This window comes from Lasioglossum baleicum, chromosome 12 (genome assembly GCF_051020765.1).
Source record: "Lasioglossum baleicum chromosome 12, iyLasBale1, whole genome shotgun sequence".
NCBI classification, from domain to species: Eukaryota; Metazoa; Arthropoda; class Insecta; order Hymenoptera; family Halictidae; genus Lasioglossum; species Lasioglossum baleicum.
Window position 1 is genome coordinate 12,258,050 of NC_134940.1, and position 27,154 is coordinate 12,285,203.

At 42.9% G+C, this 27,154-nt stretch overlaps 1 protein-coding gene across 1 annotated transcript in view; it reads right to left on the reverse strand.

Annotated features, from left to right (window-relative positions):
* Window positions 1–27,154, reverse strand: part of LOC143214446 (uncharacterized) — a 142,227-nt gene that overhangs the window by 9,841 nt on the left and 105,232 nt on the right. The window contains exons 3-13 of the mRNA XM_076435527.1: window positions 18,541–18,677; window positions 16,367–16,655; window positions 15,437–15,708; window positions 13,365–13,517; window positions 12,385–12,579; window positions 11,116–11,504; window positions 10,624–10,860; window positions 6,926–7,105; window positions 4,377–4,524; window positions 1,299–1,568; window positions 853–1,190 (exon numbers count right to left, since the gene is read on the reverse strand). Of these exons, the coding sequence (XP_076291642.1) occupies window positions 853–1,190; window positions 1,299–1,568; window positions 4,377–4,524; window positions 6,926–7,105; window positions 10,624–10,860; window positions 11,116–11,504; window positions 12,385–12,579; window positions 13,365–13,517; window positions 15,437–15,708; window positions 16,367–16,655; window positions 18,541–18,677 (2,608 nt within the window). The remainder of the gene's footprint in view (window positions 1–852; window positions 1,191–1,298; window positions 1,569–4,376; window positions 4,525–6,925; window positions 7,106–10,623; window positions 10,861–11,115; window positions 11,505–12,384; window positions 12,580–13,364; window positions 13,518–15,436; window positions 15,709–16,366; window positions 16,656–18,540; window positions 18,678–27,154) is intronic.

Consider the following 27,154-nt stretch of genomic DNA (forward strand, 5'->3'; position numbering starts at 1 on the left):
CATCGCTAGACCACGTATACGTACGTGAGGATTGCAAGGGTCCGGGATTCCACTTCTAATTTCTTGATAATGCAAAGACGAGGCTTTTTAGTAGTCAAAATCGCTAGATGAAAGATCAATCTAGTCTGCTGTTTGCCTGAGAAGCCGTTCTTTTACGTTTCCGAGCAATGGTTTTGCAATATTTGGCTGCATGTTGCCCGTCGGAGAGGCTAGTACGCCGGCGTGACTGCAGCGCCATCTGACGGGCAACATGCAGACAAATATTGCAAAATCATTGCTCGGAAACGTAAAAGAACGACTTTTGAAGCAAACATCGCACTAGATCGATCTTTCATCTAGCGATTTTGACTACTAAAAAATCCCGTCTTTGCATTATCGAGAAATTAGAAGTGGAATCCCGGACCCTTGCAATCCTCGCGTACGTAGACGCGGTCTAGCGGTGTGTGAGTGTACTCTAGCGGTATGTGAGTGTTCACGCGCGAGCGTCGTCTGCTGGAAAAGGCCCCCTTAACCCTTATGTAGTCAATCGTGTTTCCGGGTACCCATTTATTACATTTCTTTCAACAATTTGACAATGTTTCTCTAAAAATATTACAAAATTTCTCCGAATGTTCATTCTTTGCTCGCTGCTATATTCATGTATAGTATTAAAAACAGAATTTGTACAAATATGTTAGATACAAAAGGTTTTAAATAATCTATACGTTTGGGTTGACTACATAAGGGTTCAAATGTTTCCAGATGCGAACTCCTACTAGCATAGTTAGCTACCTCTGGAAACTATGACCAAAAATTGATCTGAAAATGTTGAGCACAATTGTGTGGCCATATCGCGGAGTTTTTGAACGTTACCTTCTGGTTAGTTCGAGCCAAGTGACAGTGTAAGAATCCGGTTCCTTCATGATGAATTCCACAGCGATGGTTCTAACAGGGTCCTGGCCCGGCGTCGGGAAAATGGCGTCGCCGCTGACGGCCCAGCCGTCGCTGAACACCTCTACAACATGGTGTTTCATCTCCGACGGAGGTCTCGGACACACCGATTTAGGGGCCGAGTTCCCGACGTGTACCACGATGCGATTTTTGGTCGTGCATTTGTTCGTGGTGTTCGACATTAGGACCCCTTGCATCTTCACGTACAGGTACTGGTTGGACCCCGGGTCTATCAGCCATGGATGCTTCTCGCAATTTTTCTACAAGACAAACATTAATAGTGTTAACACCAGAATGATTAGCTCAATTTCTGTGTCCCGAACACTGCTCAATATGTTAAGGGACCAGATAGTAATGACGGTAATTACCTCGTCCTCGTCGACGACAGGCGATTTGTACTTGATCTCTCCAGAGGGTCCGCGGACCCTTCGCTTCTGCAAGCAAGGGATGGTCTTGACGAACTCCCAGGTAGCCTCGAAGAACAGACGATTGTAGTCATCGAGGGCGTCCATGGACATTACCGTAAAGTGGACCTCGACGATGTTCGACGTTGACTTGACGTTCATCGGCAGCGACCTGTTCGAGCAGAAGCAGTCCCTCTGGACTGGTGGAGCGTTCGGCCATGGCTGGTCCATCACCTGTCGACAGATCATCGTTCAATGTCATTGCGAGAATCATCCCTTTGACTGGACATCTTCAATCTCCACTGTCCCTTCCGAGGTTACAGCTACAAATTCCAGTTTCGAATCGAAACGTAATTAATCCTTTGCACTCGGAGCAGTTTTAGCTAGAAAATTAAAATTAAATATTTCCATTCTACAGGGTGTCTCAGCTAAAGGAGAGGCCACCTAAATATCTCCTCTATTTCTAATGACACAAAAAATATTTATGGCATAATTGAAATGGTATCGAAGGAGGAATATCATAGAAGAACAATTTCTTTTATGCGCCTATTTTTTCATAGTTTTTTCAAGGTCAACGTTATTCTTTTATCGAATAATTATTCCATCTTATAGCGGCTGAAAAAATACATTTGGATATGCTTAGGTCATTAACAAGATGGAATAAAAAGAAATAAGTTTTCCCGATAAAAAATAACGATGACCTCGAAGAAGCTATTAAAAAATAACCGGATAAAAGAAAATTGTGTTCTTCTATGGTATTCCTCCTTCGTTACCATTTAAATTATGCCATCAATATCTTTTTTGTGCCATTGAAAATAAAGGAGATATTTAGAGGTGGCCTCCTTCTGGTGAGACACCCTGTATATTAATGTTTTTCTTTGTACGAGTATAAAATTGATATAATCCCTCGTACGATACTTAAATATTTAATAATTGATTACACACCGACATATTTAATCATGCAAACACTATTTTGAATATGTAGTGGTACAGCAATTTTTACTGGCGCATCTCTCAAAGTCGCCATTCGAGTGCTAAGGGTTAACATGAATAAACGTTAATGGCACCGCATTTATTTGCATTATTTCCAATGTTCAACAATTTCATGCAGAAACGACCGCATCACTAACTATCTCGCGAATGAAATGGGCTGCGGTTGCCGGTGGATGATCTGAGAAAGGTCCCCGGGAGTGCAAAGGGCTAATTAACCCAGCGAATGATCATTACAATGACTACGGGGCGAAAAAGGGATCGCGGAGCGCAAACGAACGTGACACGCCGGCGCCCGGCTATCGCGGATTGTTGTAATTACGCATGAAATTCCGCGGCCCTCATAAATTCCGCGAATCGATAACGAACTTCGTCGACCTCGGACACAGGGATAGCCAGATTTGTTCGGCCGTGTTCGCCCCAGAAAGCCTCATTAACCTGTTATACATACACGCCGGTCGTGGCTGTTTCGTGCGCTCACACGATCGCAATTAGCCCTTGGACAGGCTCCGAACACGATTAGAGTCGCCGTTAAAAGTTTCTTGTCGGTTCTCGCCCCCTTATTACTCCGCGGTGTAATAATACCGAGCGCTGCGAACCAGGGAATTAATTTTTGTTAACAAATACTTCAGAATTTCGTACGGAGAATTCGATCGCGGCTTCAGCAATATTTATGAACGTTCTTTATTAACGTTGATGAGGTTTATTACCCTTCTTTTATTTTTCAATGTTCTTGTTTGTAATTATAGTGGGATTGAATGTTTATGTAGTTAGATATTTTTAAGAACTTGGTAGACTGCAGTTATTGAATATTGTGCAAATGAAGGAAATTATGCACAGTGAACGCACAATGAATGCACGAATGCACAGTAATATTTGATATATTTTATAGACGAATGGTAATGATTTTATGCAAATTTATAATAAATAATTATTTTTTATTAATCAATCATGGACAATAAATGCGAACCTCCTTTATTTTTAAGGTTTGCACGATTTACTTAGATTTTGGTTCAGTTCTATGGATTCAATTTAAATATACTATTTAAACTAATAAATTGCTAATAAATAAATAAATTGCTAAATGGCTAATAAATTGCCCGTGTGAAGACGTACAATCGAAAAAAAATTTATCGCCCTACACCCTCTAGTTTCCGAGATATCCCAGAACACGTTTCCAACCCCTATCGTTTTCACCCCCTCAATGTGAACCATGATCAATAAAAATAAAATATGTCGACTATCATTCTGAGAACCATCTTTCAGGCAAGCTTGATCAAAGTCAAAATATATCCTCCCTTAACACTAAATCTACCGGACCTTAAAAGTAAATGGTACATGTTCCCTTATAAAAATGACAAGATTGATTTTATTCAGACTTTGTGCGCCTTCTATTGTAATATGTGTTCCACTAAAGATATCTACAGGGTGTCTCAAAATTCATTCAACATCCGGAAATGGGAGGTTCCTGAGATCATTTGGAGCAACATTTTCTTTTGCAAAAATGGCGCCCGCGACTTTGCTAAGGAGTTATTAATGAAAAACACGGACCAATCAGCGCGCGACCTAGACGCGTGTTGGCACAGTCAGCCCGGCGCGGCGCATCAATTAGCCGACTGTGCCGACACGCGTCTAAGTAAGTCGCGCGCTGATTGGTCCATGGTTTTTCATTAATAACTTCTTAACAAAGCCGTGGACGCCATTTTTGCAAAGGAAAATGTTGCTTCAAATGATCTCAGGAACCTCCCATTTTCGGATGTCGAAAAAATTTTGAGACACCCTGTATACAATCATTTTTTATCAAATTATTTTTATTATATCAATAATCGTAAAATAAAAAATCTGGAATCGGTCATTTTGACCGTCGATGGTAGGTTTAGTATTAATTTCAATTTGTAACATTATTAAGAATTCTGAAACATTTCGCTAATTTCTTCGATTTCCAAAGCAAGAAGCGAGAAATGAGGATGGAGGGGTGGGAAAATACATTGTTTTGCAGAGATTGTAGGGCATGGTGTATAGATTGTATGATCGATAGAAGGGGCTGTGTACCTTTACGGAGAAGTTGTCGGAGCCAACGCAAAGCAGGCGGCTGAAGTCCGGGCTCGAGACGCTGCGGCATGTCCGATTCCCGTTCAGCAGCTTGTTGAACCTCAGCTTGACGATCTCGTCGTGTTCGCCCTCGAACCGGTACACGCAGCTGGAAAATCCGTTCTCGGCTGCACTTTCCACACTTAATCGAATTTACATGGCCGGTCGGCCACGTAAAGGAGTCGCTTTACCGATCGATACACCGCCGCGGCTAGTATCGAATACTATCCGCGGCTCGTTGATCGCCGACTAAATCACGAATTGTGTATACATATTTCAACCCTTAAATAGAACTTTATAGAATTATTTAAAATATCGCTCTCTAACGATCGCAACGCTCGATTAACCTTCCGCGAACCAGCGGAACAAGAGTCACACCCTGAATCTGACTTGTTATTATTTTAAATAATTTATTTAATGCCCAAGTCAGATTCAGGGTGTGACTTCTTGTTTTATTTGAAATACCCAATTATTTTATTTTTATTCGGATTTACTCGATTGAAAATTATTTTGTTTTAACAGTCAAATAATTCTTATTTAGATTATTTCATTATATGGAATTTATTTGAAATAACTTCGCACTTTATTTCCTACTTGACCAAATAGTTTTTTTAGATAAAATCCCAAATACTCTGATTCCATCTAAGATCTTTATGCATCTGGCTTCAAAATCGGGGACCGAAAAACGGCACGTGCTATCGAGAAGTCGCTAGACAACTGTATCATTTAGAAAATCATTTGTCCATACAATGTTGGTGGATCGCTACACTTAAAAGTCGCTTTTGTTCGTCGCGCAAGGTGAATAGGTCCTCAGTAAAATGGCCGTTCGAAAGACAAATCCCCCAGCCTGGGGCCAGGGTTTGCGAGGAAAGTTTTTGCACTTCAATCCAGAAGGGCGAAGAGGGGCAGCGGGCTCGGAGGGGAAACATTGATTCTGAGTTTCTTTTTTCCGGATGCTCTGTTTCGTCCCCGAAGGAGGTCGAAGAACGGGGCTAAAAAGCGTGAAAAATAAAAGACGCACGCTTTCGTCGCGCGACCCACAAAGGGACTATTTACGGGGGCGTTATCGCTTTGCCGGTTTGAACAAAGGGACGCTGCTGACGCGCGTCTCATTCGAAATCGTGGAATCGCTTGCGCATAAAGGGCCACCGTTAAAGCACCGGCAGACGACGACGACGACGACGACGGCGACGACAACGACGATGACGACGACGCCGAGGACAGAGAATGAGTTTGTCCCCGTTGGATCTTTTATTTTTCGTCAGGAACGACCCAGACGTAGTTTTTGGACACTCCACCGTCCCTCTGCTAACACGCGTGGCTCATTATCTGCGGTGGACCCGATTCTTTTTGCGTGACAATCGAAAAACACAAAGGTCTAGCTGGATAAGCTTGGACAATTGGCTCACGTGCCATTTTTCATTTTTTTTTTTTGGCTGCTAAACAATGCTCTTCGTTTAACACTATTCTGTAAAATTTCTAATCTCTACCCTTCCGATTAAGAGTAATGTCAGAATTGTAAACATTACTTTTTATTTCATCAGTTATTAGTAGACAGCGGATTTTATGCATTTATAACAAAAATGAATGGGTGTAATTGAAAACAGTAGAAACATTAGAAGAATTAAAAAATCCTGTTATATCATTTTCAACCTATTAAACAGATTAAGAAGGTAAATTAATTTCTATTGCGCTCCAGTTTGTTGCAAATCAGGTAGAAATTTTTTATTTTGCATAAAGATCCGCTGTCTAGTTATTACTCAAGATATTTAAATAAAATAAAAGCGAAAGTGAAGCTACAGACTGGATTTATCTGGGATATTTCTTCCGGAATTTTAAATCGGTTATTAACCCCTTCCCATATTATAATGTGTCTGACTATGATATTCCTCCTTCGATACCATTTCAATTATGCCATAACTATTTTTTGTGCCTTTAAAACTAAAGGAGATATTTAGGTCTCCTCCTGAGACACCATGTATATTCTCCATTAGCCGTACACTAACAAAACCAAAGTAGAATTTTATTTTAGAAAATTATATGAATTACAAAAAAGTTCTAATCACTGAAACCGTAAAATAAATCGTAGAGCAAGGGATTAAGGGTTGATAATAAATAATTTATGGCCCTTCGAGTGGTGGATGATCTCTCATTACTAGACAGCGGATCTTTATGCAAAATAAAAATGTTTTATCTGAATTATAACAAACTGGAGTGAAATAGAAATTTATTTCCTTCGTCATCATGGATAAAAGGTTGAAAATAATATGACAGAATTTTTAAATTCTTCTAATGTTTTCGGCGTTTTAATTTCACCTACTCATTTTTGTTATAAACGAATAAAGATCCGCTGTCTACTCATTACTCTGGTTTCTATTTTATTTTCTTTGAATAACGTGGAGAGGGGCGAATAGAAAAATTTTCACCGAGAAATTTCACGGCCGAGAGATTTCTATTTGAAGACGAAAAGTTGGTAGAAAAGATATTTGTGAACCGAAAAGATATCTCACCTGATGTTCTTCGAACCGCCCCGGCCGTAAAGGAAGATATCGCGAGGAGCTTGGAATCTACGATCAGGATAGTGATCTCGATTACGGCTGTAGAAGATCCTCGAGCAGGGCCCATTCCCGTAAGGATCTCCATCTTGATGGATATCGACGAACTCGTACAGGGCACGGAAATTCACTGGCCTGTGGAACAAACGGCGACAAAAATTACTAGGAGATTCTAAACACATGAATCGTTTTCATAACACTAACTGCACTTTGAATATTTCTGTTGAATTGCATCGAAAAAATATCATCGTTGTAAACAAATTGAATTCAGTTTTTTACCACGTTTTTATTAACTCGCTTTCTTGTCTGTCTGTATACTGTCAGTCTGAAATACTGAAGACAGTCGTGAAGTCTTCGAGTACTATGCCTCCTACGGCTGTGAATAGTCAAGTGTACAAAAAATGAATTAGACTTCGAGAACGATGTTAAAGTTGAACCTGCTCCACGAAGAACAATTGAATCATCTCTCGGATATAGTTACGCGGAAGGCTGATATCCAATATGGCGGCCATTATCGACGCCATTGCCAATAATTCGATTCCCGGAAGAACGAAGTTTCCCGGTTCTCAGTGAAACAAGGAATTTCGAGGATTTTTCGGGGGAGAATAGCGTGGGACTAGATTCGGACGAGAATTAACTGGGAATTCCGGTCGAGGGAACTTCTCTGGGAACTTCCTCGGCTGATATTTCCCGCTTTAAGCGCGTCGGGCGCCGCGGAATTTCCGTGACTTCCGCTTTCCCTGTTCGGTGTACAGGAAAAATCGCTTCTTATAAATAACTGATATCAGACGGAAAGTAGACGAGGGGGGGACCGGGGAAACAGGCGATGGAGGGAACGAAAACGTGCAAGTGCGGCAGATATTGCTCCCCGCGTCGCCGTAAAACCGTTCGCATTCTTCGCTTGTAACGTTCTGTATCGATTCCACGAGAGACGGTCTTGCGAGCAAATTTTCTCTGAATTTATATTCAATCCGTTCCCCCACCCTCGGGTCGCTCGATCCCGGGAAAAAATGCTTGGCTCGACGTCGTCGATGGAGAAAGAGAAATTAGCTGTCTCGGGGTTCGAAAGTTGCTGGTGGACTGCGGATTTTTAGGCGAAACGAAAATTGTTTTCGTTGATCACCATTGTACTTCGAATGGCAATGTATTTCTTCTTTTAACCCCTTTTCATTCGAAATAAAATTTGATTCGTTTGTAATTAATATTTAAGCATTGAAAGAAATGCAGCCATACAAAACATATAAATTCTCTGTTCTCTTTTACGACATTTTCGGGGATACAGACATTTTTTAATCACTGTAACTGTAAAGAAAATGATATGGCAAGGGATTAATTATTCTAATAAGTCGTTATCGATATCAATAGCTTTTATCGAGTTGGAAATAACAGAACAGAATTTATCAATTATTTAAATGTGTGTTTTTTCCATAAATCCATAAAACCCGCAATCTACTGGGTCTCTCTTTTACCGCATTTTCCGGAAACTCGATATTTGCTTGTAAAAGGTTTTACAATTTTTATAGTAATCCCCCCCCCCCCCCGAACTGACCAATTGTAACGATTAAAAAATATGCTGTCTACTGGCGAGTTTCCCATTTACTGAATATTTAAAAAACCTTTGTTCCGAGAAATTCGATATTTAAAAGGATTCACGATTTTTATGGTAAAGCGAAGTGACCTGTGTAGGGATTAAAAAGGTTTGGGTGAAGCTAACCACAATGAGGAAAACACATTTGTGCTTTAAAGGGAAGAAGCTCTTGAAACTCGAGCACCTTGAATGTTTCTATTGCAAATTCAACCTAAGTTGTTCATGTACAGGATGTATAAAAAGTAATGGTCATCCGTTCTAGGGGTGAGTCCACATCTGAAAACTTGCCGAAAAGTTGTTTATACCAAAGAGAATTGTTAAAGTTTATTTTCAACACGTTCTACTCATCGAGAAGAGAAAAAGTTTGAAAGGACCATATATGTCGCAAACAAATAGTTATTGCGATATAAATTGTTAAGGTTTTCACAAATGATTTTATAGATATTTAGTAGAACACGTAGGGTAAGGTTGCTCAAGTCGCACCCCTAAGAAGAAGGAACATAATTTTATCAATAAATTTACTTGCAAGATTAACTACCAAACATATGCAGAAAATTGTAAGAAAATTGAAATAAACTTACTTGATGACAGGATTTATAATGAGGCTGGTTTATGGCAGACAATAATACGTAAAGCAACTTGGTTGCCGTTGTATGTGCTGTTATCGCCGTAGTTCGTTCAAAATTCAAGTGGTACGACTTAAGCACTGGTACGGCTTGAGCAACCTTACCCTATTACACAATAGGAGCCGCAAAAGTCTAAATAAATGTACCAGTTACTTTTAAGACTCGATAGGTTCAGTGTGAAAATCTTACTCCTGTATTAAGTGACCATTTCTGTCATAAACGCGTAAAATTCGTGGCCTAACGACGAGGTTTCACCATGTGAAACGTCCTGTAGGGATGTGCCAATTTCTCGAGCGTTGCACAAGGGTGAAACCGAAATAAGACGGGAAGCATTTGATCCTTTGACGGCGTGCATCGCCTCCGATGCTTCCGTAATTATCCCACGATCGAGTTGCCCGCGTTCCTTCACCTCTCGGGGCTTGCTACGAGAGGTTATTTACACCGTATATTTTTTTTCTGATTATTATTTACCGGGTGGCGGGTGTTGAAGCGTGGCATCTCCGGCACATAGGAGCACACGGAACGGAACGCGGATGCGTCGCACGGTCTACTTAATCCTTTCCACCTGACACGGCCATCCTGCCCCTGCCTTTATCAACCCCCATCACCATCCGGTAATTATTTCTTGATCGGCCGAGTTACCCTTTCGCGTCGAATGGAAAAACCGAACCCTCTCGAGCGATTAAAGTGCTCGGGGGGAAAATGGAATTCCGCGAGAAGATCAAAACGCTCGACAAAGGATCCCAGCAACAATCTACATTTCTATTAGCAGACTGCTCTGCTAATTCAACATTCCCACATAACATGTACAAAAGAATACTATTGGAATATCCTTTTCTTATACCATAGATCGATAGAATATCAAATTCTGAGTATAAAAGTGTTGAACCTCATATGTCCTAAACCTAATAGTGAACGAGATATTATCCAAGGAAGAAAGAACATTGTTTCGACATTATCTCGTAAACTGTTAGATTTAGGGCATATGAAGGTCAACACTATGATACTCAGAATTTGATACTCTATCGATGTATGGTATAAGAAATAGGACATTCCATTTACAAAACTTAATTTGACTTTGAAATCCCCGCTTTCCGCCATTCTAGGCCTAAAAAAAATTAGACCAGTTTAAAATTAGAACAATTTTTGTAAACAAATTTTTTCGTAACTTCAGTGCATCGCAAAGATATTTCCGTTATCAGATAAACGAAACACCCTGTATACACAAAAGAGGGATATCACTAATATCACAGAAGAGACGGAAATTCTTCAAAGATTATGGATAATATCGTGCACAATGTTCATCTAATTTTCCTTATGCTAAATAGAAATTCGTGGTCGCCGCACTGGCAACGAATGTGTTAAAGGATCTTGATCGATGCTACAAGTTCTCGAACAGTTTTGCTGTTCGTTTGATCAGGTTATCGAACGATACTCGCCTGAGAGCCGTCGACTCGACCATTCTCATCTCGATGGTCAAAGTGTTCCCGCTGGAAACGAAGCTCTCTCCTAGTGAGCATGGTCGACTGGTGTTCTGAAGGATTGCGTGGTCGCAGGTCCTCGGCACCTTGTCCTTGCAGTACCGGGCCAGAAGGGTCGTGTTACCCGCGGGACGACCCACCAGGGGTCGCGAGGGCTCGTTCGACTTGTCCGCTCGCCTCTGCTGCTCCTTTTCGCTGTTCGAACACAGAGTTCCGGTCGAAAATTATCCTCCCCTAAACGATCACTGTTCTCCGTTTAACCAACCACGTGTTAATTTTTCAAGCTTTCGGGGTTATCACTTTATAGGAAGAATAATGTTCTCAGAAACTGAAACTTGAGAAATTGACTTTTGTCCAGTTTTCAAGGCTCTGAGGCCACTGCGGCGGTTGTGGTCGGCTAAACAGAGAGTTCTGGTTGGGAAGCAATTAATCAAAGGCGGTTCAACGGACCAGGCGAGGTCGTTACACTCGGACAGCGGCATCATCTCGCCGTCCCACACCATCAAGGTAGTCGAGCAGTCCTCGTCGCCGGTGGATAGGCTGGTGCCTACGTGAAACTTCAGGATGGACAGCCAGACGCGGAACTGCGGCTGCGGTTGCCGAGGCGCCGGTCTCCTCCAAACGGTTCCCGGCCTCTGTTCCGGAAACTTCGGCAAAGGACGAGGCGGCGTCGGGCTCGGCATCGCTGGACCCGCGCCTCGAAGATGGTACAGACAAGTGCTATTCCGCGGGAGAGAGTGGCGAGGCGAGGCGAGCACTCCTCCGCCGTTTCCTTGCAGCCAGAACTCGCAGTGCTTGTTCTTGGCGTACGTGGGCGAGTCCACGTCGACGAACTTCACCTGGAATGGTAGGTTATACTCGGGGACGTGAAAAATTTGGCTCCGGGGCGAGCCGGAGCAGGGATGGCCCCGTGGGGCAGCGCCCATGCTCCACCCAGAGCGAGGAAGTCACGCCTACTTTGAGAAGGAGGTTTTGGGGGGCTCGGTTCGATGCTGTTTGCTCTGGAGAGATGTTCTGAACGAGGTGAGAATGGTGGTTGTGACATAGGAGTGGTCTGATAGCTTCGTCGGGAGCCATTAAACCACGCCCACTTTGGATAATTTAGATCTTGGGAGGTTTTTTTGATGTGGTCCACTTTCTACGACGTCCTAGAGGAACTGGTACAGTTGTTTCGAGTCATATAACCACGCCCACTTTGGAATAAACTACCTTGTTTCGCTCTAGTCTGCTACTTCTTCTGAAACATTGCCCCAGGGAGCACACTAGAGCGCTGCGAGAGCAAATAGCACGCGCCGCCCATGTCTCTCATAGATCTCTACAGGCTCCGCTTCACTCGTAAAGGAACAATTCTCCGTGTAACGCCCTCCCGTTACATTTATAACGCGAAATCAATCGGCGAAGCAAGAAATTGAAAAGAGTAATGATCCTTAAACACTGAAACGGCTCGGACGTTAAAGAGAAGCTCTCAACGCGGCGAGAGGTATTACAGTCGCTAGGATGTTCCCGGTTCGCCCTGAAAAATGGCCACGGAGCTCTCGAGCTATCCATTTAAATGCGATTCGTGAACAGGCCGTACTTTACCCCGGTAAGGTGTAAAGCACACTGTTCCACAGCTCTCACTCTCCCTTCCGTTTTCTCATTCTCTCTCGCACTCTCTCTCTCTCTCTCTCTCTCTCTCTCACTTGCCCCTCTGAATGTTTGAAGAGAATTACCACGTACTTGCACTTCTAATTGAAAGCCGTGGAGCGAGTGCGGAGGCGTGGGGTGCAGGAACGTGCCGTAAGGAGATGTAGTGAACTCGACGAGGATCTCCGTGCCGCTGCTGGTCGCCTCTGGCACCGGTTCCCCTCCCCCGCAGAATTTCAGGATCACCGGATCCCGGGTCGTGTAGCCGTCGTACACGGTCACGTAGTCCTGCGGGTCACGGAATTTCCCTTTCTCAGTTTCACGCTTCGAGACCCGGATTCGTTTCAGACGTTACAGTTCGGACCTTTCGGTCCGTAATTTCCCACCGTCTAACGCGAACCGGGCATTTCGAGCTTAAAACTCGTGCTTCTCTCTACCAAGATGGCCGCCGTGTCAATACCAGCTGATGGTCTTTCCTCTATTTGATTCTCGAACACGGGGAACGCTTTCAAACGCTCTATGTATATGCAGTCAGAAACGTTCAGTCGAGCTTGTCAATTTAATACCATCTATTCCCACGATTTATTAATGTTAGCATGTGATTGGTAACGTTAAAAACTCGAGGTGGAGGCCTTTCAATATGGCGTCTTGATGAATAGGGGTCCACACGCCCTGCCGCAAGGAGGCACCGTCGCGAAAATGTGTCGTTCCCGTTTGTCGACGCCGTCTGTTAATTTCAAACGATCGGGCCGGCACTGGTAGTTTTTCCATTCTGTTTTATGAAGCCGCGACGCGTTATCCGCGGTAACCAGCGACACCGCAGCCTGCCAATAAATCGGTCTTATCGCCGCAAGCCACACGGCGCGACGCCGAGTTTCATCCGAATTTAGCCCGACCGCGGATCGGTAAATATGCGACGGGGTCGCGGATTTCTGATTTAAGAAGCCGGCCGAATTATCATGTAAAGTGACGTAAAGGGGGCCTCGGTTCTATCGATATGTTGGTCACGTCCGACCGTTCTCCCCGCTGCAATTTATACCGGTTAATCCAATTCTCGCGGGACTTTCACGTACCTGTACTACGTCGCAGTCCTTCCAGAGGCGAAGTTCGCGGGGCGACGACTCGACCTGGGTGGCTGGCAGTGCCCTTATGGCCACCAATTGGCCCCGGGGCTGTTTCACCGAAATTAAGGCGTGTTTCCCCGCCGGTATATCGTGCTGCCTCACCTGGAACGCACGCGAGACCGAAATGAAACCGAGTCGCATCGTCCGCAATTGCTACAAACCCTCTCCTTATCCTTCCCCCCTTCACCGTTCGATAATGCGCCCGTCATTTTGCATAACAGTTCCGAGAAAATTGTAGACCAGCCTGAAATTTGAATTTCTTTCAGCACTCAAGTCTGATTATTTCTCGATCAAAGAGATTCACTTGTGCAGAACATTTTTATTCTGTATAAATTGTGAAACAACTAGTGCCGTGAGCAGTCTGCTTGAGCAGAACATTTTTATTCTGTATAAAAATGTTCTGAACAATGGCACTCGTTGTTTCAATGACAATCGTTCTTCCAGGCTTCTCTATAATGTTCACGGCAGCCGAATGTCGTATCCGGCCCACAGCTCTTAATTATCGTCTCGTTTGACCGATCGCCTCCCGTTTTCACGGACTTCCGAGTCTGTACAAGTCTCGCAAACAGAACCCACGTGCTACGGCGCGTGGAACCGCCACCGACATCGAAGTGTATTTAGTGGCGTGCCGTCCGGCCACGAGAATAATGGTTCACGCGGGCCGCCGTTGCGTCGCGACGCTGCCTCGTAAATTTCCCACGGAATGCCGACGCTCTGTTCGATGCCGTGAAACCCCTCCGAAACCCACGATACGACCGTTCAATTTGCTACAGCCGCGACTCCGCCGAAGACGCATCGTTGCCCCTGCGGAAGTTTCACTTTATCAACGGACATCGACGAATCTTTAATCTTTGGGGATGATAGTCTTCGAGGTTTTTGGAGTTTTGGGTTTTTAGATGTTTCAGGGAATTGTTTTTCTGATATCTAGGGTATGTGGGTTCCAATATGGCCGTCGGATGCGGAGATTCAAAGCTACTTTCTAGTTTTTCTTGGAAAATTAATTTCATCCATGAAGACAGCCAAGTACTTGGTCCCCATGTTTTTCATAATTTGTGGTTTGGGATTTCTAGAGAGGACATACAGGGTGTTTCATTCAGGGTGCATTGAAGTTACGAAAAAAATTTGTTTACAAAAATTGTTCGGTATGAAGGGTACAATCATATAGTCTAATTTTTTTTAGGACTAGAATGGTGGCGTGGGGGATTTCAAAGTCAAATTACGTTTTTTACATGGAATGTCCTATTTTTTATACCATAGATCGATAGAGCATCAAATTCTGAGTATAAAAGTGTTGAACCTCATATGTCCTAAACCTAATAGTTAACGAGATATTATCCAAAGAAGAAAGAAAATTGTTTCGACATTATCTCGTAGACTGTTAGATTTAGGACATGTGAAGGTCAACACTATAATACTCAGAATTTGATACTCTATCTAGAATTTTATACTGTAGTAAAAATAAGACATTCCATTCAAAAAACTTAATTTGTCTTTGAAATCGCCCCACCTCACTATTCTAGTTCTCAAAAAAATTAGACTATATGTCTGTACCCTTCATACCGAACAATTTTTGTAAAAAAAACTGTTTTTGTAACTTCAGTGCGTCACAAGATATTTCCGTTATCAGATGAACGAAACACCCTGTATTTTGTTTGATTTTCAGAGGCTGTGGATTTCAATATGGCCGCCAGGGAGAATACCTGCAAAACCAATCATTTGCCAGCGGTATTCGACAGATTCGTCAAAACTCGAGACCAGAAAGTTCGGAACTGTCCCGCAACTTTCGTTTCGTCTCCCTATTCAAAATCTCGCGAAACTGCGACGAAAGCGGGTGTCGGGGGAGACGGAAGCTCGACTTTCGCCGGTAAGCTGACGGCTCAGGCATAATCCGGGTCGCCATCGTGCGAAAGGATCTCCGCGAAAAATTCCGCAGCGTCGCGTCGTCGGTTATCCGTCGCTCCGATATATGTTCCATATTTATGGGGGCCACGAACTTTCGGCCCTCTCCCGTGGGGACTTACCGCGTAGTAGCAGGTGAGATTGCGCGGATACAATCCGGGAAAGTTCGGTGACTGCAGCCTGCACTTCCTCCGGTCGCAGTCGCTGAATATTCTCGAGCAATAGGTCCCGGATATCAGGTCCCCGAGGTATTGCTCGGTGCCGGGTTTCGCGCTCGTCGCTGGCTGCTCCACCATCTCCATCGGCATCGCCACAGAGCTGTTAGCGTACTCGCTGGTACCCGACGACGTCGTCACTTCCGTCGGCGACGGTGTGCCCGTCGCGTGCGTTACACCTGAAACAGTTATTCGTCGCGCGACGCGTCAAAGTTGCGAGGAGATCAACGAAGTTCGCGTTTCTGTTAATTGTGTATTCAGTACAGACGTACCCGTCACAACTACCGTGCAAAAGAAAGAACCACTCGACCATATTTAATAGAAAAGCGTAAAAAATCAAATAAGAATACAGTAAGTTTTGAAATAGGATTCCGCTGTTTAATTGAATAGTTCTGAGAATACGTGGGTATAGCTATATTGACGTTCTTGGGTGCCAAATATGGCACTAGGTGTCATATTAGGGACTCAAGGTGTACCATATTAAGAACCCATTTCGCTGGAACTTGCAAATTACACACCACAAAAAAAAAATTTTTCCCAAGCTGTATTAATTTTTTAACGAACTTGACCCTAGAATCTTATAGGCAGGAAATGCATCTACAACTGGTAATTTTGTGGTCGAGAAAGGGCATTCTAAAATAATCAAAAAGTGACATCAACGAAAAGTGGTTCATATTTGGGCACTTTACCCTACATTCGGTTATCCAAGCCAATTGTAAAGAACAGGAGAAGGAAATTTGTATTTCGTTCTAGTTTGTTGCGATTCAGTCAGAAAATAGAGGAAAAAAGAGAGTAGAAAGATACGGAGAGTTTAGGAAATGATCATCGGGCACTCACCTCCGAACGGGTTCCCATAACGCACTACGGCGTCCGACTTCCTGATCGTTTTGTACGCCATCCGGAAGTCGAAATTGAATCCCGTCTGATCCTTGCTCAACCTGAGCAGCTTCAACGATATGGAGACCATCGGGGTCTCGCTATAGTAGATCGCAGGGCCCCAGGATGTCCCGCACCAGAGGCCGCCGACATCCGGACGTTGCGCCTCGGAAATTTGCAGGGAACCGTCCGGACAACCCTCCGCGGTGAACGACACGAATTTCCCCAGGGTGAAGCTGTCGAACGTCAACTGAAATCAGCAGAAAACGAAGCGTGTTCAACCGGCGGTTCTCAATTATGCTGGTCTACCCTTCGATCATTAGGCTAGGACACGCTTTAACCCTCGGACAGGCTAACGTATTTGAGATCGTGCAAATATTTATGACTCGAAGGCTGTCATTTCCGTTCTACATTTCAGGTCCTCGTTTATTTACTAAATTTTATTAGTTTCATGACTTTACGAATATCCAATATGGCGGTCACAGGAGTATTGATCAAGATGGCGGCCAGACACGCTTGGGAACTTTGAGATAGAATATATAAACGTTGATCCATCTTTTTCCTTTGATTTTCAGATAAAACACATCTGTTCGACTGAGGATGGGGTTATCAGGTTGTTAATAATAAAATTGACACTTCGATCAGTTTCAGTATGGATCGTAATGTTCTTACAAGTATCCAGAATGGCGACCACAAGCGTTACAAGCTCCTTTTTCCTCCAGTTTCCGGTCGAAATAATTGTATTGCCAATAGAAAGATCAATTTACCAGGTTATTAACAACATCAGCAATTAATCACCCGGAGTACAAATCATAAAACGCAGCATCCCAAGAAACGATCAGAAACGCTCAACAAATATATGTAGAAACCACAGCTCTGTCTTTTCGATGTCAAACAAATCGGATCCCATCGGGAAGCGATTTATCAGATATTAACAGCGAAATTGGTCTTTCGCCCAGCTCCGATTAAGGTATCGACAGCTGCCTCTTTAATAATTAGTCCGAGCCGCAAACACGAGAAACGAGCGAGCGTATGCGGTTTACGTTATCAAGAGCAAGCGAGAGAAAGAGGATCGTTTTGATAAAGAAAAAAGAAAAGCCGGTTTTCGGTGGTATAAATAATTTGGCAGTGGCCTGGCTCGCGGGAAACCTCCATTCACGAAACTTTCCGGGCTCGAACCTATCCGCAGATGGCTCTGCGGCCCGAGGCCGGCAATATGCGTTATTAAAAAATTCGTCGTTCATTCTTGTTCGGCTGCCAACAAGCTACCGCCTCTCCGGACGGCTCTTTTTATTGCGATAACAACGATAACTATTCCTGAGCACCATTTAACGCTATCAAATCGCTCTAACTCGGATTAAGCGCCGCTTATTTCATCGCAACTTCATTTTTATGTTTTTATCCTCGGCGTTTCAAGTGCCAACTAAATCGCTAAATTAGCTTGTTATACTCTGACGAGCTAACACTTTAACCATCGCACGTTCCGCAGACTGAAAATTTGCCAATTAACAATTTTTATGCATGTCTTTAAAATGTAACGTTATAAATAAATTTGTTAATTTAAGACGAGGATGTATTGATGCTGGAAGTGCTGAGCACACAAGATAAATAAAATTGCTCTGATTAGTTCTAGTGTGAAGAGTCGACTTCACGAGTTATATCCAATATGGCGGACACCGTGAGTATTGATCAATATGGCGGATCGTCACGCCTCGAAACTTTGATATTGAATATAAAGAGGTTGACTCGTATTCTCCCTTCGATTTTCAGATAACACGTTTCTGCTCGATTGAACATAGTGTTATCAGATCATTAACAGCAAAGTTAACAGTTATATTGACTTCGGTATACACCGCGAAGCCTCTGCTAATTCTTCTTATTCCTGCATTTTTTAAATGGATCGAGTTAGTTAGTACAAAGTGTTAATATTGATAGTGATAAACGCTTGAATAGGTAAACTTATTCCAAATTTTGATAAATTCAATGAACAACTTCTACGATTTTGAGGAAATTTATGGCTGTCACTGGCGTGCTTCTCAAGGACTAAAAATATTGGGAAATATTGAGTAGAGGGTGAAAGTGTGCAGCGGAGCGAAGAGATTCGGCTTTTTACGAGATGTTTCGCGGAGACTCACCTGAACGATGTCGCCCAAGTCGCCGCCCGGCGCGTTGAAGGTGAGCTTGCAAAAGTAAGGCACCTTATCCTGCTTCGGTCGATGAAGCTCCAGGTCGTAGGTTTTCCCCACGTCGCCGTAGTACGTTTTGTTGCAGGCTGCAACAAGAGAGAAAGGGCTCTTTTCAGTTCCAATCTCTTAGGGGTGTGCAGCAGAAGCAGCAGCAGCAGCCTCTCTATCAAGAGTATCACTCTACCCTGAAATCAGAATTCTTCTTCTAAACGCGCGGCCGAATAAAGGCGTCGGAGGGTGTGTGCCAGGGCACTTTCAGTTATTCTTTTTCCCCTGTATTCTTTCGTTTTTTTTCTTGAAGAATCTTGGGTCTTGTATTAAAAACGCTGTCGCATTATTCGATTCCGTTGGGATTCGTTCGAGAGGAGGCGATACTCATCGCTTTGACATTGCCCGATATAATTCCCCTTGTTATTTTCACGCGCTATTGCCATCTCTGTGGCTCTTCCGAGCTGACTGAAGGTGCTTTGTTATCGACAGACTGTGAATCCTTATGCCAATTTGTAGTTCTCTACTGGTTCAGATTCTATTAGATTCATATTGTCGCTGTTTGGAATCGTTATTGAGAGGAACATTATAATGAAATTACATTTACTAGTATAACTGGTGGTAATATTCTATATGGAGCTAAATAACTATCATCTAACGTGAGTCTCAGGAACACGAGTGTTCTGCAGGAGATAAATCAAATATTTTTAATATCCTGAAGCTGTTGGACTTTAGGAACCCTCTCGTCCGCCTGTACAGGGCAAAACCTCTGTCTATAAATTTTTAAAAACGCCCTCGACGTGTACCTACTGATGTACCATCCTCCCCAAGCGCACGAGGCAAATTTTGAGTGGCCACAACCGCAGTGTTCTCTTTTTTAGACTCGAAAAATACACAATCTCCTAATGCACTCTTTCCTCAGACGTTTCCCACTGAAAAATTAATTACTAGGCTTCCCGGACTAGGCTGTCCAGGTGAAAGGCGATGAAACATTTCCGTAACTTACGTGTGCGGGACGCTTTTATTTCGCCTGGATTGCCGTAAATGTACTAAGATGGAGTGGGGTAAGTCCGTCTACGGGGCAAGTCTGTTAATTGGTTATTTTTATTATAATATGAACGAAATTTCTCTAACTTGTATTTATAAATGTAGTATAAGTTAGTATGAGCTATTCTGCAAAAATGTCGCCCAAGAATAAAGGTGTTTTCCTCGCTTAAATCAACCAATGCCAAACAGTCACGTGCGAGGTACACGTACAACTTTGAGGTTACCCTGAACGTGCAATAGTGTTTGCAAGTTATTAATATATTCTGTGTTGCTATTTTAGGTAAGTACAACTAATATTGATGTTGGTTTACATTAAATAAACCGGTCTTATTGTATTTTTTAAAAGAGAAAAACACTAAGATGATCTTACCCCGTAAATATTACTACACGGGGCAAGTGCGTGATATCACGGTGGGGTAAGTGCGTACTGTATGGGTAACTGTAAAACTAAACAATATATTTAATGCAATAAAAAGCATTTTGTAGCAGGCTTGATAATAATTCTTTTCTTGCCCCGTAGCACTTGAAACAACGTTCGAAAGCATTTTTAAACTTTGTTATAATATCGCTGTATCCCCTTTCATATGTCAGCATAAAAGTACATGTTTGTTTAAAAATGGATAACTATAAAACTGAACAATATAATTTAATGGAATAAGGAGCATTTTCTAGCAGGCTTGTTAATCATTCTTCCCCTAGCACTTGAAACAAGGTTTGAAAGCATTTTTAACTCTCAGAGACGCTCTTGCCCCATTTTCGGGGCAAGTGCATAGTAGCTGACACTTTGTACAATATCCTGTCAAAATGATAATTTTCCAGCAAAATTAAAATCCTACATAATTCATCAGTAATAACTGGTAAGAGTTTGATACCAAGAGCGTTAAATTTTTACATACCAGACTTTGTACAACTTTGCAAAAACTAGGGCGCACTTACCCCACTCCACCTTATAGTAGTCTGTATCAATAATCGAATCAGTGCAATCCCTTTTCCGTGAATTTCGAATTTATTTTCGAGAACCTAAAGGCGCTATCTTTTCGATCTGGAGTCTAGATCCTCGAGGCTTGAATGTTAGACACTTCCGAATCGATCTTCGAGAATCTAAGGGCGCTATCCTTTTGCCCGGGAGCGTAGATCGCCCAGACAATGATCGACGGAGTTCCCTAGCAATCTATCGATCCTCCCGTCGTCTGTTTGCACAAGTTTAATGGCAGAGCCGCGAAAAAGGTGGGATCGCTCGGAGGCTTGCTATCGGGGGTGTGTAGAACGGGTTCTCTCCGTTTTGCATTGTATTCAGTCTGGTGTATCGATCACGTGTTTATCGAGGGTAATCATCGGTGCTTGGATACCAGGTCTCTCTCGCTCTCTCTCTCTCTCTCTCTCTCTCTCTCTCTCTCTCTCTCTCTCTCTCTCTCTCTCTCTCTCTCTCTCTCTCTCGCGTTGGAAAAGCATGTTAATTCACGGTAAATACCCGTATCGTTTTTGAAACCTGTCCAACTGTCGACGGTTCCCGCGGCCCATTTCGAGCCGTTAGATCTCCTTGCGATCGGTTCCGGTCGTCGAACCGATCCGCCGGATGCTAATTATCCCACTGTCGTCTTTATCACGCGATAATCGACCGTAAACGTTAATGGCGTCGCGTACACTCGCGAAACTCGTCCGTGATTTCGTTATTCGAACACTTTATTGCCGTGAATTGCCGCGGATAATGATCGTCGCTCGATCGTTCCATCGCCACCGGTGTTGTTTCATCATTGTTTGATCGCTGTTGGCCACGGTTGTTTGCCGCTCCCAGCTAATGCTATCGATTTTTTCAACATTTTTTTTTAACACGCTAAAGGTTTACAAACACGAGATACAAGGTAAATAATATTGATACACCGTTCTCATTTGTTCCAGTGTGAAGAGTATGGACTTTACGACAAATATCCAATCTGGCGGCCACCGGGAGTATTGGTCAATATGGTCGGCATTCGCGCTTCGAAACTTTGATAATGAATATGTGAACGGTAATTCGTGTTTCCCCTTCAACTTTCAGGCGAAGCGATGCTGTTCGATTGAAGATAGAGTTATCAAATCTCATTAATTGTAAAATTACCAAATATCCAAAATGCTCTACCTAAAATCCAGAATAATAGTAAAAATTTCATGGGTAGAAGATACGTATCAACGATCAACAGTTAGAGCGTACGGATGTTCAGAATGACTGGGGGTTTAGAATGATTAGGGGAAGATCGCCGATTCCGGTTCGAAAGGTGGCCGAAACGTTGCGGAGCGCCGATCGAGTTGCTTTGGCTTCGTATCGCATGCTCTCTCCGTGCAGAATCACATTGTACAGGGCGGCTTGATTACAACGCCGGTTCATTGTGGGGCTTCAAGGGCTCATCACGAACGGGCAGGGTAGAGAGGGCACTGGTACGATGCATTGGATCGCAGGGGGTGAATGGATCGGCTGCACAATGCACGCTATTTCCAGGCATCGACTGGGTCTCGCTTCTAATCAGAATCCCAGTTTGCACGGCTAATAGTCCGCCGAAAATCTGGCTACCTTGCCTTGACCCGCTCCGACCTGCCCGGTCCGCTAGTGATGGGTTCGAGTCTAATGTGAATCTCCAATCCCAAGTAAATCTGTGCAACTAGGACTTCATTTCCAGGACTTCACTCTTCACTAAAAATTAACCAATTTCTATCACGAAGAAGAATGGACAATAATATATTTATCAATAATATTTCTGTTATTATTATACATATGTTAGGTTATCAATAATATTTCTGTTATTATTTTATGTTAGGTGAAAAAGTCCAGGAGGAACTTTAGAAGACATGAATTGATTTGCACGTATCTTTATCAATAATATAATATTTCTGTTATTATTTTATGTTAGATGAACAAATCTAGGAGGAACTTCAAAAGACACGAATTGATTTGAACGTATCTTTATCAATAATATTTCTGTTATTATTATAGGTTAGATGAACAAGTCTGAGAGAAACTTTAAAAGACATGAATTGATTTGCACGTATCTTTATCAATAATATAATATTTCTGTTATTATTTTATGTTAGATGAGCAAATCTAGGAGGAACTTCAAAAGACATTAATTGATTTGAACGTATCTTTATCAATAATATTTCTGTTATTATTATAGGTTAGATGAACAAGTCTGGGAGGAACTTTAAAAGACTTGAATTGATTCGTACGCATCTTCATCAATAATATTTCTGTTATTATTTTATGTTAGGTGAACAAGTCTAGGAGGAACTTTAGAAGACATGAATTAACTTGCACGTCGAACACATAGAAAAATTTTATAAAATATTAAGTACTCACGGAAAGATCGATACTATCAAGTAAGATTCGAGTCCACACGTTAAACACGCTCGAAGCCATCGCTACTCACGTAATTCGATGGCAGGCAATTTTCGTCGTGGATCGTTCGCGGCTTTCGCGCTTGATCTGCATACAGATTGGGGGCTCGGTTGCTCGAAAAAACATCGCTCCGTCCCGTTATTTCGTTTCTAGGGAAAAAGAAGTCGTTCCCATGCACGCGTGAGGCGCCATCTGCCCGGAGAAGTCGGAAGTTATTCGATTCCGGTGACTTGAAATCCCGAACCAATACGCTCGGATCGTTTCTTATACTTTCTTTCGCCAATTTCTCGTTAATGCGTCACTTTTTTCTTGTTCCCGTGTTCTCGCAAAGTTCGTTTAACTAATAGACTGTACTCGGTGGGCTTGTTAGCTTCGTTTGGCGTCGGGGCTGCGAAATTGGATCGACTGGGGCAACTTTGATGAACAAATCACTACGCTCGGGACGTTTTCTTCAATCTTTTATGTGATTCTCGTGTTAGGATGGTGTTCCTTTTTTTGTGCGGATTATTGGAGAAATTTGACCTGTCGATTCACTTCGTTTGGTGCAAATTGTAAAAATCAGTAAAACGAATGAATATCAGACAAATTGCTTTAACAATACAGTTAACAAAATAATCAATAAATAACATTCCAGATGAACATCTCGTTTAAAATAATTATAAAAATGAAAGTACCGAATCAATTTTAGACTCTATTCCGAAAAAGTTGAAGCAATAAACCACAGTGCTCCGTGACGCCTGCCCTAAATGAATAAGGCGTCTTGGTTCCAGGAGATAAAGTTACGAAATATACGAAATAAATTTTGGGACCTATTTCGTAAAAGATGGAGGAACGAACGCATGATGTAGTGCTATAGTGCTCCGGGAAGCCTGCCCTAAATGGATGGAGCGTTCCCGGTAGCACGCTGCCGGTTCTTCCTCCTTATCGTAATCGTTTTCTTTTATTCAGCAAGAAAGGAAGATAGATCCGTGATTTAAGATTTCCAACACGCGGCCGCGGTAATCGTCCGCGCGATAAACGCCGCGACTGCGGCGAGGAGTCCATATTTTATTGCCTAATAAAATATAAGAACGCTAGGGGAGTTCGTGGGTGGTCGGGTCACCTGTCGGCGATTTATTGCCGCGGGTCGGAGCGGGTACGGAGCTGCGGATTCGGCGGATCCGCTTCGGCTCGATACTCTCAGTGCTTAACGCTGGATTTACGGTGCACTAAACGCCGCAATTTCACGTCACTTTATAAAAATTGTAAGAATATATTTATTCTGATTTTTTGTGCGATTGCGGCGTGTGTCAAGGGAGACAAATTTATCGAATAGTTCCTCATAAATGTTATAATCTCAACAACAGCGTATTAAAAATAATTTCTTAGTAAGGAAGTTGCTGACGTGTCTGATCATGGCTGGCTGTTTCTGCTTAATGTGTATAATAGATACATGTTGAAATGACTAAAAATTTTAGAAAATAATTGTAATGGATAAATCGTTTTATAAGAATTGTAATGGGTAAATCATTTTATAATAATTGTATGAATACACGTTTATTCTGATTTCTTGCGATTGCGGCGTGTGTCAAGGGAGATAAATTTATTAGAATAGTTCCTCATTATAATCTCAACAACAGTATATTAAAAATAATTTCTTAGTAAGGAAGTTGCTGACGTGTCTGACCATGGCTGGCTTTTTCTACTGAATGTGTATAATAGATACATGTTGGAATGACTGGATTTCACCAAATAATTGAAATTCATATAAAAATTCATATAACTAATTGCAAATCAAATAAATGAAAAATTACTGAATTTCTCTACATATATCTACGGAGAGATGATCGAATTTTATTAGATAAATACGCGCATGCAATTGCTGAACACAAGTAAATACACGCATGTCGAAACGACTGAATTTCACTATACAAACATACGTTGCAATGATCGAATTTTAGTAAATAAATAAATGAAATAAAAGGAATGATCGAATTTTGAGCAGATAAATACGAGAATCGAAATGATTCAATTTTTATCGACGATATTAAATATAATCATCTCGGGAACGCATCGGAACGCTAGAAGTCGGCCGATCATGGTCTTCTTTGACGAGCAAAGGGTTGAAAGAGAAATTTTCGATTCGTTGGAACGTGTCGACGTTTTTTCAAAGCAAATTGATTGCCTCTCACGAGAGAGGAAGAGGAAGAGAGAGAGAGAGAGAGAGGAAGCTCGCGGAATCGATGGAAGAGTGTCATACCTCATGAAGGACGTTAAAGAGAGTGCGACACGAAATGATGGTACACGAGGGCGATTCCTCGCGCAAAAATGAATGAAAACTGGAGAGAAGAGGGGAACAACCTTTTTCTCGCCGTGGAAAATCGATCCGGGGAAATCTGTCGGATACACTTGCTGTTTAACCCAGATGTGCCTATCATTTTTACGGGAGGATGCTCCCGGTGAAAGATCATTTTGTTTTTCATGTCTGCTTTATCGTTGCGCTCGATTTACCGGCAACGAGGACGCTCGAATGAAATTAATCCGTAACGCGTGTATTTACAAATTAATTCACAAGCCCTTTGATGCAAATTTATTGATTATTTGCGTACAATTAAAATACAGTCCAGTATCGAAAATAACTTTCATTAATTTCTATGAGCCACAGATAGAAATTGGTCTCTTGCTCTAATAATTTTTATAAATCAAAAATAATGAGTCTATATTTTCGAAACCTTCATATCGTTTTTATATCTACCTACCCATTATTATAAATGCGTGCTCAACATGTTGATAAAAATTCTAATTCTTCATTCAGGTATAGCAGAGGCAGCAGCGAATCTTTTAGCAGTCGCCCACCAACATTCCCCTTGAAAAAAGCAACTTGAAATTCATTATACCATGAAAATCCACGGTGACCACAAACAGACGAAACGAAATTGCGTCACGAATTCGCGAGGAAACCTGAGAATTAATATTAGAGACAAGAGAGGGTGGGGTGGGGGTGGTTTAAGACAACGTGGCCGCGGAAAGAATGAAAGACGGACGCGGCAGGAATTATTAATCACAACGTACCAAAGAGAGGGAGAGAGAGAGAGAGAGGGGGGGAGAGTGGGAGGGCGAGAAGGGGAGAGAGGGAGAGAGAGGAAGAGTAAAAGAGAGGAGAAGGGTTTATTTGTTTTTCCGGGCGAGCACGCGTCGGATAATCGCGAGCTCGGTCTGCGGTCGGCTTCGGGCAGTGACAAAGGCCCGCGATTCGTCAGGAATCCTCGGGGGGTCGGTTCCGGACACGTCGGAGGACGCGAAGTGGTTCGAGGTCGTTAGTCAGAGCTACGGAGAGCAGAACCCGCGGAGGAAACGTTCAGCCGAAGACTGAAAGAGGGTTCGACTCTCGTAATTTCGCGTAACAGATGCGCCCGGTGAATTCGTAATACCTGGTCAGCTTCGCGTATCGGTTTCCAATACCGAATCCTGTCATTAAACTTAACGACGACGTATATATTGAATTACAACCCCTGCCGAGCCTAGCTCAGGGATCTCCGGCGAAGAGATGGAAGATCGTTTCTTGATCCTCGAGCACGCCGATTCGCCATGTTTGGCTCAAATGGACTTGCAAAATGTGCTTTAAAAATTTAATCACCCCCGATCGATACATTTAACATTCATTCCTGGAGGACAAGTATCGCAACGGACGCTTGCGCCGAATTGTTTTTGCCCCGGTCGTGCTGCTCCGAAGTCCGAAAAATCCACGATTCTCTCATCTCCGAATCCCAAAAATCTAAAGATCAGCATTCCCACGGCAATTCCAAGCCTCGAACAAGTAGTGTACCCGCTCTCAGATCTAATCCAGTCTATTTTCTCGAATCACCAGAGGCCACGGGGGCAGCCGAAAGAACAATCGCGACCGAGGTTTTATCAGCGAGGGACACGATTCGGCGAAACTAAACGCCGCTTATCCGACCGGAAGCTCGTACATACTCGGCGATTCCAAGCTGTAGGGAACAGACGAAGAGAGAAAGCTGGAAGGAGAGAGAGAGAGGCGGAGACGAACGAGCAGATAAGTGGAGATAAAGGAGAGCGTGTAGCGACTGAATAAAACGTGTCGCGTTCGTCGTCGCACGGTTCGTTTCACCGACGCTTGTTCCAAGAAAACGTCGTCCCGGTCTGCCATTTTGAGCACGG